Below are 11,319 nucleotides of genomic sequence, written 5' to 3'. Positions count from 1 at the left end.
TCCGCCTCGTCATTTTTAAAGTTGTGGGATTTCAGTGTTTAATTTTGTGTCCTTCTTTCACCCTCTCCCTGTGTTATTTAAATGAAATGATTGACTCCACGTGTCCCTTGTCTGGACGCTGGTTGACGTGAAGCCGCTGCGTCCGCGCTTTTTGTTATGCGGTTGCCTGGATACCGGTGGCGGGACGGTCCTGCGCGCGCGCGAGCTCCTGGGACTCTTTCGGTTGCTACTCACTCGGTGTCGGATTAATAACTAAAAGCGGGTGTAGAAATGTCTGATAACGAGGGAGAACAGGGTCCGAAAAGTAACTTTAGCACCTACATGGCTGAAGGCGACCAGCTGTTTCACAAAGGGGAGTATAGTAAGGCTGCTGAAAGCTATTCCACGGTAAGAGCTGAGGGAAAACTGTTTGTATTTCGCCAAATATTTAAAGTTTAATACAATCTGGATATACAAGTTGCATATCGTCATATATCATGCACAAAAAAATAATAAAGGGGACACTTGGTCCAGGTGTTATGCTCTAAAATGCCCCCTGCCAGAATCTGTGTCAAATATAGGCCTATTAGAAAATAAAATCATAGGTTTATGCTTTACACAAAACGAATTTGTATATATAAAATGACCAATATAAAAAAAAAGACATGTTGTATAGGGAATATAAATTCAAATCAAAAATCAAATTTAAATTTTGTCACATACATATGCAGTGAAATGCCTATACGACCGCCAGTGACCTTAAAAAAATAAAATCTTATAGATAAATATGAATAAAAACAATTACGATAGAAAATAAATTTAACTAAAATAAAAATATACTGTACAAATAAGGACATTCGCAATATAACAAAATATAGAAGGAAAAATTGAAATTTGTAAAAAGTTTGGAATTTGTTGTAAAAATGAAGAAATGAAAATATAAATATGTAAGTGTAGATGTGCATGAATTTTTTGTGAAATGGTGACAATATTTCTCCTAAAATCAAAATATAACTATTGTTTAGTGTATAGTTAAAAGAAATGACATCAAGACAACACATTAAAATAACCGATACCTCAAGATATTTGCAGAGCTTTCATAACTCCAATAAAACAAAAATGCAAATAATTTAACAAATCAGTATTTGGTGAAATAACCCTGATTTGAAATGACAGCTTTCATGTGTTGTGTTACGCTCACCACCAGTTTTTCGCAATGCTGTTGGGTAACTTTACACCACTCATCAGCTTTGGTTGATGGTTTGTGACCATCCATGTTCCTCTTGATGACATTCCAGAAGATTCCTGGAGTAAATTGCAGTGGGTCTTGCGTGGTGGCTCTTGAAGCACTGACTCCAGCTGAATCTCCCCCAAATTCTTGAATGGGCTTTGTTTCATAATCCTCTCAAGGCTGCGGTTATTCCTGTTGCGGTTTCCCCATGATTGAGTCTAATGAACCAGACTGAGAGAACACTGAAAGGCTCAGGAAACCTTTGTAGGTGTTATGAGTTAATTGGCTGATTAGAGTGTGACACCATGAGTCTCTTATTTTCACAATAATAAAAGTTTCTGAGGTACTGAATTTTGGGTTTTTATTAGCTGTAAGTCATAATCATCAACATTAGAATATATTTTAATGTTGAAATATAACATTGAAATATATCAGTCTGTGTGTAATGAATCTAAATGATTTTAGGTTTCATTTTTTTGACTTGAATTAACTGAAATAAATCAACTTTTTGATGATATTCTAATTTCTTAAGATGCACATGTATATATACACTAAATACTCTCTTTATATGGGTTGTATATAAGTGTAAATAAGTTGTTTAGAAGGCAGATGTGTGTGTGTGTGTGTGTGTGTGTGTATCAGGCTCTGCTATTACAGCCAGACGACAGGAACTGTTTGGTTGCCAGATCAAGGTGTTATGTGAAAATGGGTCACGCTGAAAATGCCCTGAAGGACGCAGAAGCTTCTCTGAAAGACGACAAAAACTTTTTCAAGGTGGGTTTTTTTTGAGTTGCATTCAAAAGCCTCAATCAAACAGCAATGTTCAGTTTCATGTTTAATGTTTTCGAAGTTCCTGACTCTTACACGCTGCTATTATACCATCTTCAATTCTTTATAAAGGTTAAAACCATATTGACAAATGCTTTAGTAATGCTTATTTATTCCCCACACACATGCATACAAATATATTAATAAATACCAGTTACTCAAAGTACAAAACAGTTCACAGCGCAGCTCATTTGCATTTAGTAACGCCCACAAAACTCCATAAAAGGTAAAACTCAGTGGCCTGAGAGCGCAAAACATTTCTGATTTCTTAGAAATAGGAATTTAAGTTTTTTCACATATCTATGCCTATTTAAAAAAAAAAATCCAGATCAGTCAGTTATCATTACCAGTTCTTAAGTGTTGCATAGCTTTGAAAAAATAAATGCTGTGACAAACAAAATAGTCATGCATGTCAGGTTTGGCTTACTGTCCAAGTGGAGTCTAATATGTCCAATATGGCGGCACGGTGGCTTGATGGTTAGCACTGTCACCTTGTGCCTCCAGGTTCCGGGTTCATTTCCCACCTCGGGTCTGTGTGCATGGAGTTTGATTAGTCTAATAGATTAGTCTAATTAGCGTCCCAAATTGCCCCTAGTGTGTAAATATTGACCAGAGGTTCTACCATGATTGTAAGAATGGGAATAATACAATGGTCACCACTGGCCTCCACAGTCCCTAGTTGGACTACAGAGGTCCCTGAAATGATGGGTGGAGTTCTGGAGACCATGTTCTCCATGTTCATGTGGGGTTTTCTCCAGGCTGTTTCATTAAGGCCTTGTCATTGGTGCATTAGTGAGGTTATGTATGGCACTGAAGCTGCAAAACTTGCAATATTTCGTCCGCTAGATATCAGTACAATGAGTTCTTAAATGAACTTAATGAAACTTTGATGAAATTTTGGTGAAACTACTGACTGGGAAGCCTCGACACGTGAATGAGGCTTCATCTCGGCATCACTAATATTTACTGGGAATCCTCTTTTTGGGGGTCAGAATGTGACATAATTGTCGACCACGTTTTTTCAGGCTTCTGATTGGCCAGCATGGCTTTATGGTTAGAATTTATATCGCCACCTGCTGGTTGAACATGCTTAAACAGCACAGCAAGTTTTTGTGTAAACAAAGATTTTTACTATTTTAAAAATAGATATTTTTTTAAAATACATATTTATGTGTGGACGAGATCTAAAGTTGTTCATATGATAAAAAATAAATATGCTTTTATTTAATACAATGTAATCAATGTATATATGCATGCAGTGCGGTAACTCATTGCCAGTTGTAACTTTCATAGAATATAAACACACAGGTCTTTCATGAATACCAGATTTTGTGTTTCTAGAAATTGTTTAAGACTTTTGAACACTTTGCGTGTTGTTTTTGTCATAACCTACTGTAGCTCAGGATGTGAAAGAAGCGTGTGTAGCACATCATGATATAATAATAACAAAAAGATTCCCTTCATTGCTCAGGGTTTGTACCAGAAGGCAGAGGCTCTGTACACCATGGGGGATTTCGAATTTGCGCTGGTCTTCTACCACCGAGGCCACAAACTGCGACCAGAGCTGCAGGAGTTCAGGCTGGGTATACAGAAAGCAGAGGAAGCTATTAACAACTCCGTAGGAAGTGAGTGCTTTATGAAGAGTTACTACTCACAGAGATGTCGGACTTGTATAACCATTAAATTGTAACCTCACAGTTGTTAAACAGTACGAGCTTGAGTGATGGGCCTTTTCAAAAAGTACACACTAATGCTCATTCATTAATGACATTTTTGTAATGTACAAACCACTCTGGGTTAATTACACTCGCCAAATTTGTACCAGTGATTTGACAGCATTTCGAGAAATCATGTGCGTTTCCCACAACGTTATTATGCGACTATTAAAAGGAACAAACCCGCCTTAATTACAGCCAGCAAACCCAATTCAACTATAATTTCATAATCAATGCAATGGCATGTTTACCATAATTACATAGCAGCAAATCCTTTTGAAAAAGCCCTTGCTTTTGTATCTTATGATTCATTTTAATCATGTGTTTAGTCTTTAGCGCTTTTATAACAATTAAAGTCATGCAAACTAATTAGCTTTGAAAACTGACTTCACTCTAGATAAAATGAACAACTCACTCTGATAGGCAAATGTACAATTGTTTTTAGGTAATAACCTTGAATAAACCTTCTAATTTTCTAGGCCCTTCGTCTGTAAAACTGGAGAATAAGGGTGATCTGTCTTTCTTCCATAAAGTAAAGGAGGTAAGTCTTTCTTTGCCTGCTGCGTCCCTAAGAGGCACTGACGAAACCAGAGTTGTAAAAGCTCTATTTATCTGCTTTATTGCTGTAGAAATTAATTCCACTTGAATTGAAACCCAACAGTTATCAGCTTGAGATGATCGCAAATTGTGGTAAAACCGTAATCAGTTATCCGTGTATCTGTATGTGTGTGTTTTGACTGGCAGCGCAAAAAAACTCCGCTTAAATCGCTTATCCAACCCATGAAGAAAGACCTGAGTGTGCAGAGCCAAAAGACAACCAAGAGTGAGAAAACAGCCAAACAGCTCTTGGGAGAGCTGTACACTGATAAAGAGTACCTGGAAAAGCTCCTCAAAGATGAAGGTGTGTGTGTGTGTGTAATATGTTATATGCAAAAATCCTATACTAAAATCTGGGATCTGGATAAAAGTGGTCACAAACCCTCTAAATTTCTCCGAGATCCTCTACAAGCGTCTCCAAACTTTTAGCTATTCAAAAATGACATTTAACGCTGTTCCACTAAACACCCAACCCCCAGCACAAAGATGTGTCAGTAATCTTTAGGTTGACATTTGCTTGTGTCTTGTTTCAGATCTAATAAAAGGAAAGACACGTACTGGTGAGAAGCTCCAAGATGTCATCATGAGCTGCATCTCCTATCTGGACACACGTACCGAGTTTTGGCGGCAAGAGAAACCTATCTACGCACGCGAACGCGATCGAAAGCTCCTACAGCAGCAGTGGAACCGCACGCAAAACCGTCCTCCCTCTGAGCCTGCCTTGTACGTCCTCAAAAACCTGGAGGAGATTGATACAGGTGACTTCCTGAGCTAGGATACTAGTCGAAGTACTGTAAATAATGACGTATTTGACCCTCACGAGCATTTATCTGGTAATTGTAAGCCAAGGGGTGGCACGGCGGCTTAGTGGTTAGCACCGTCGCCTTGCACCACCAGGATCCGGGTTCGAGGTGTGTATGGAGTTTACATGTTCTCCCAGGTACAGTCCTTGGACATGCAGATTAGGTTAATTGAAGTTCCCATATTGCCTGTAGTGTGTAAATGAGTGTGCGTGTACCCTGCGATGGACTGGCACCCCATCCAGGGTGTATCTTGCTTCATGCCCTAAGTTTCCTGGGCTATGCCTTAGGCCCCTGTATACAGGATAAAGTGTTATAGACGATGAGTATTACACAGTACAATATTCCTGAAATTTCTTAATAGATGTTTCATAGTCCATTTATATTATAGAGTGTCCTTCCAGAGATTGGATTACACAACTCAGATAGGAGGAATTCATGCTTTTGCTAAAGTAGTTAGCATAATTGTGTGGATCTGAACACATACGGAAACCACAAAACCATTGTGAAACCTTACCTAACCAAGATGCATTTACTGTATTGCGCAAGTGTTGGAAAATTAAATGATAACCGATTTGGTAAGACATTGTTATAGTTTAATGTTTAGTTTAATAACAGTGTTTATTCAGTGTACTTAAATTCTCAATATGCAACAAGAATCAGTTGCCAGTGGTGTTTTTTATTTGCTTTGTAGAACTGACTACGGGAATTACGGAGATGGGTCTAAAGAAGGCCCGCGAGGTGCTGAAGACGGTGCAAGGCTGGTCTGACAAAGCTCTGCCTAATAAGACAGAAGTGCTGGGAAACCTTTATAGCTACATAGGTATAATTTGTATTCTTATCCACATACATGATTAAGTCTTCCAGTAAAAGGCTGGCAGAAATAAGAGGCAGTTTTTCTCTGCTCTGTCATCAGGTAATGCACTGATGGATCTGGGAAACATGGACAAGGCGCTGGACTACCACCGTAAGGACCTGGAGCTGGCCCAGCAAAGGTGAGTCATGAGGTACTTTCAGAAGTCTGAATGGAAAAGCAGGCACTTTTTCGCTTACTGGATATCGTGAGTCAATTTCTACTGAGTCATCTGATTGGATTGGTGAAAGAAGGTTGGTACAGTTCGCAGTACTGGGGAGAGAGCTGCTGCCTGCCAAAGCCCTAATTTAAAACCAGTCACAGAAGTACCTTCAGCAAAAAAACACATCTTAGTAACTGCCTCTAAAGTGTCTCCTTAGTAACTGCCTCCAAATCGTTCAAAATCGCCTTTGAACAATCTCTGCTTTTGTTCACGGCTAACACGAACTACAAAGCTAAGTAGCTTCTAATACAAGACTGATTTCCAAATCCCACTCTAACCCCTGATCAAGGGCACTACTTGTGTGTGGAACAAGAGACTGAACATACTACATAGCGCACTAGCTCTTGCTACAGTTGAACCTCGGATTGCGAGTAACCCGGTTTGCGAGCGTTCCACAAGACAAGCAAAAAATTTTAATAAATTTTGACTTAATACACGAGTGAGTCTTTAAATACAAAAACCAACTATTGTCGAGTATCATGCGCTTCGGTGAGCGTCAAGTGATCACAACTGAGCCGATGGTTCTCCTTTCTCGCGCGCTGCGGAATTGTGAGTAATCGTTTCCCATGCTCGGTCTCAGTGACCATGTCTGTATGTACGCGCACGCTTGGTTGAATGAGAGTTTACAGTTTAATGTTGCTTAAGTTTCACAAATGTAAACTGATGCTATTGTTTCGCAGTAAATTAATGTACAGTAAATCCAGGGCTCTGGACAACATCGGCCGAGTGTACGCACACATTGGCAAATTTCAACAAGCCATAAAAGTGTAAGTAAAGCAGCTTTAGATTATGTACACTCACACAGGTTACTATCTCTTAAACATTTAATTGTGTGTGTGTGTGTGTGTGTGTGTGTGTGTGTGTGTGTGTGTGCAGCTGGGAGGAAAAGATCCCCCTGATACAAGGTGGGCTGGAGAAGGCCTGGCTGTATCATGAGATCGGCCGCTGTTACCTGGAACTCAAGCGTTACGTCAAGGCCAAAGACTACGGCATCCACTCACTCAGTGCTGCGGATGACATCGGTGATGCGAAATGGCAGCTCAATGCCAGCGTGCTTGTGGCGCAGGCCGAGTGTGAGTCCAAACTGCATTACTCATAATGTAATACAAGTTATACAAGTAATGAAAATAAGTTTGGCATGCAGAGGTAAGGAGTTGTACACAGGAGAGCATGTAAGTATTTTGTTCTTTTTGTTTCAGTAAAACTGGGGAACTCTAAATCCGGCATGTTACACTTTGAGAAGGCACTGGACCAGGCTAAACTGCTGCAGGACAACGATGCCAGAGATGCCATCCAGAAGGTCAACACCGACATTCCTCCTCTATTGCTTAAGCTTTTCCTTTCTGCTGTTTTACTCCCGGTGTTTTCTGTCGCTGCATGCCGACTGAATTCACATGAGTGTTTATATATAAATTCTCATTTAGTGTATATCTTATCTCTACCATACTTCTTTTATATATATATATATATATATATATATATATATATATATATATATAGTATGGACAAAGTATGGTAACTTACAATATGTTTGGACAAGGACTCAATGTTACTCTTTAGATTATAAGGATGTGATCCAAATATGACTAAAATTCAGTTTTTTAGTGCAAATAAGCAATAAGGAAAACTTAATGTACCATGTGTGTGTATCTGACGGTGAATTAATAATTTTATTAGAATAACAAAATGTTCTCGATGATACTACATAGAACTATACAGACAGTCCAAATTATGGAGTATGCAAGGTCAATGACAATAAAAAAGATTTTGCTTATATGGAAACCTTGCCAGTGTGTGTTGACAAGGAGGCTTCAGACATCAAACCGTGTTTGTAGGTTTTTATATACAGTTTGTCAGGTACAATGAAAATTATCATTACTTTTATAAAAGGTCAATTTGACCACCAGCGGAATATAGGAAAGGAAATGCAAAAATGTAGAACTCTCAAAATGAGCATATTATTATTATTTGATCATAGAAACAAATGAAAACAAGAATAAAAACACAATCATATGCATCTGTGCTATTTAATTTTTAATTTTTATTTTTTTACACAGTCATGTTTGGGTAGTTTGTTAAAATTAACTAAAGTTCAGTTCGTCATATTGCCTACTTTGTGCTAAAAAAAAAGGATATGTTACTCAATACTGCACAATCCTGATCCCTATATATATATATAATAATGGCTTAAATGCACTGAGCTTGAATTACCACCATGTATTATGAGATATTTGTTTAAAATACCTCATTGTAAATGCTTAATTGATTTGATAGAACAATCTTGATGAATGTAAATGGAAAGTTAATATCTTGACCGGTATAACTTTGCAACACATCAAATAACTTCCACTTGCTTTCACTTTCTACTAAAATTTTATCTATAAGATTAACATATTTCCTTTAAATGATCTAAGAAGGGGCGGTTCCACAAAGATTTAGGTTTAAATAGTAAAACACAAATAGGTGTCTCGAGGGGTGCAAAAACATTTGTGCGTATAATGTGACCAAATAATATGTTACCTATTAATTTTTTTTATTATTATTACTGATGTTGGTGTATTCTCTCTCTCTCTCTCTCTGTTTACTCCATACACTTCATGATTCTTACTGACTTTCTGACTGCAATTTGATTTCTTCTATTGTTTCACTTGGCAGGCTCTTCAAGAAACAAGAGAGCAAGTGTCCCAGTGAGAGCAGAGCGAGCGAGTCGGTTAGCGTCCCCCGCTAAAGGATGTTTCACTGACTGCAAATTTCAACTAAAAACCTTTCATACTCATTGCTTGTACTTATGGACACCTACAGAAGAATAAAAATTGTATAAGACAGTGAAAGAGTAAAAACTCCCCTTATTTCTCTATATAATCCACTGTTACACTAATGCACTCATCCCAGTATTTCACTAGTGCTTGGACACTGTCAAGGTAGAAAGTTTTTTTCAGTACACCAGAGCCATGATGGGACTGGCTGCTTCAACACTGGCCTCACAGGAACTCCTTTAATGGGATAGTAATGTTGAAATGGCTTTGAGAGAGGTCAGGACTGTACAGAGATGTGGTAATACCTCCCAGGTGAGTTCCTGTAATGTGCAAGTGGTGTTGGTGAATGATTGAGTGCACAGTCATATGTGTTTCTTCCTTAATATGGCAACCGGTTAACCATCGATTTTGAAGGCGTACGGCCTTTCTTGAAATATTCGCACCATTCAAATATTTTACTGCTGCTAAGAGTCTGATCATCGTACTGTACTTGAGGTCTTTTGCAAATGTCAATAAATTTTTTACGAGTTCATCCGGGAGGAATTTCAAGAGAAAAAAATTCAAGTGAAAGTCCCAATTTGACTTAAACGGCCTTTGTATTCAAGAACATATTAAAAAAATAAATAATAACCCACAGTACAAGATCTATACATGACTAATAAGCTTACGGTCACCATTGAAATTAAAGGACAATAATATTAGGTCATGTCTTTGCTTAAAACAGGACGATAATTTAGCTTCTATAGAGTTCTATAGCTTTTGCTGTGGTCTAAAAAGGTATATAGTTTCTATTTGGGCTAATAAGTGATGTAGGCAATTTTATTTTTGTGTGTTGCAATACCAAGACTTGTGAGGAATGATTGAGTAACCACAGAATTTTCAGTGTCTTTCTGTTTGTAAGAGTGTTGCAAGAACCATTTCAGCTTGTCTGAATTTGTCCTAAAGAGGAGTCTAACCTTCTTACCTAACAACAATACTTTATTTATGACAGATCATACTAGAAGAATAAGGTTTAAAAAAGTTATAATAGTAAAATCACTAGTTAATGATCATTATTTGTCACCTTCCTGATAAACTTCCTATTCATTTCCATGATGACTAATGGTTAACTAGTAATAACTGTGTACTTGCATTATCAGTCACATGTCATTGTGCCTTATGAACATGGCGAAAAGAAGCAGCTGACATTGGTGTCATTTCTTAAAGAAGCAAATACAAATGTGATGGTGCAGAACAAGATGCTAAACAAGGAAGGTGTGATTTCTGTTCCTGAAACTTGCTCGCCCGTCACTTAAAAATATTCAACCTTCGGCCATATGTGTTTTTGAATTTCTAAATACACCAAACTGTTATATTAAGAGGAAATTCAAAGTTAAACTTATGTGTTGGTGAGTAATTTGATTAAACACATAGGAAAGCATTATTCATAAATAATTGTGATGTTTTATTCATATTTGTTGCTTACACAGCATACTTACAAACTCAAGCATACTTATGCCTCTTCCTGATTTTTTTTTTTTTTTTTTTTTTTTGCATATTTGTCACACTTAAATGATTTAGATCATTAAACATATTAATATTAGGACCTTAGGCGACCTTGGGTGACCAGAAAGGAGCCTATAAAAATACAATTTTATTACCCAAAGATAAGCGAAATAAATACAAAATGCAGTTTTTAAAATGATGATTTGGCAACAACTGCAATCAAAAGTTTGCGATAACTGATAATGAATCTTTCGCATCGCTTCTTTTTAGAATTGTTTTAGACCCACGTGTCGTGTGTACGACACAGAAAAATCATTTATGCCAGTTTATCCTGTATTCAGGGTCACAAAAGCCTGGAGCCTATCCCAGGAGACTTAGGCCATGAGGCAGGGTACACCCTGGACAGGGTGCCAATCCATTACAGGGCTCACACACACATACACACAATCATTCACACACTATGGGCAGTTTGGGAACGCCAATTAAGGAGAAAACCGGATTACCCGAAGGAAACCCACAAACCCGCAATTTCCATGCACACAGAGACGGGAAGCGAACCTGGTCGAGAGGTGTACGGCAACAGTCCTAACCACTACACTGCCATGCCGTCCAAAAATCTCAGAATTATCCTTTTCTATGGAATCTTTTCAGAAGAGTTCTTGATTTTTTAAAGGGATCATTGGATAATTAGTAAGTTTTTTAAAAAGTTTTTTTTTATAGGGAAAGACCCTTATGGGGTTCTACATACAAAATGTCTTCATAGGAGTTTTTTTTTTTTTTCCCAGAAGGAAAACCGATGCACTGTTATGGATATGATTTTAGTGACAAATATCCAAAAGAAAGAAACAGGCG

General features: G+C 37.8%; 1 protein-coding gene across 1 annotated transcript; it reads left to right on the top strand.

The window, feature by feature from the left end:
• The first annotated feature begins 27 nt into the window (after nt 1–27).
• On the top strand, nt 28–9,066 carry odad4 (outer dynein arm docking complex subunit 4). Its single transcript, XM_053514740.1, has 12 exons — nt 28–387; nt 1,853–1,984; nt 3,510–3,663; nt 4,233–4,294; nt 4,498–4,654; nt 4,884–5,108; nt 5,845–5,973; nt 6,067–6,145; nt 6,907–6,993; nt 7,103–7,299; nt 7,426–7,526; nt 8,882–9,066. Exons 1-12 carry the CDS (start codon nt 271–273, stop codon nt 8,915–8,917), a joined length of 1,476 nt encoding a protein of 491 aa, XP_053370715.1. The 5' UTR covers nt 28–270; the 3' UTR covers nt 8,918–9,066.
• The last annotated feature ends 2,253 nt before the right edge of the window (nt 9,067–11,319 follow it).

Source organism: Clarias gariepinus, chromosome 16 (genome assembly GCF_024256425.1).
Source record: "Clarias gariepinus isolate MV-2021 ecotype Netherlands chromosome 16, CGAR_prim_01v2, whole genome shotgun sequence".
Lineage (NCBI taxonomy): Eukaryota > Metazoa > Chordata > Actinopteri > Siluriformes > Clariidae > Clarias > Clarias gariepinus.
The sequence above is the reverse complement of the archived record's forward strand: the minus strand, read 5'-3'. Positions and strand labels throughout refer to the sequence as shown.

Excerpts from the sequence above, each read along its gene's own strand:
- odad4 (XM_053514740.1), top strand. The coding sequence starts at position 271 with ATGTCTGATAACGAGGGAGAACAGGGTCCGAAAAGTAACTTTAGCACC. Across the intron at positions 3,664-4,232 it reads TATTAACAACTCCGTAGGAA|GCCCTTCGTCTGTAAAACTG; the intron begins GTGAGTGCTTTA and ends CTAATTTTCTAG. Across the intron at positions 5,109-5,844 it reads CCTGGAGGAGATTGATACAG|AACTGACTACGGGAATTACG; the intron begins GTGACTTCCTGA and ends TTTGCTTTGTAG.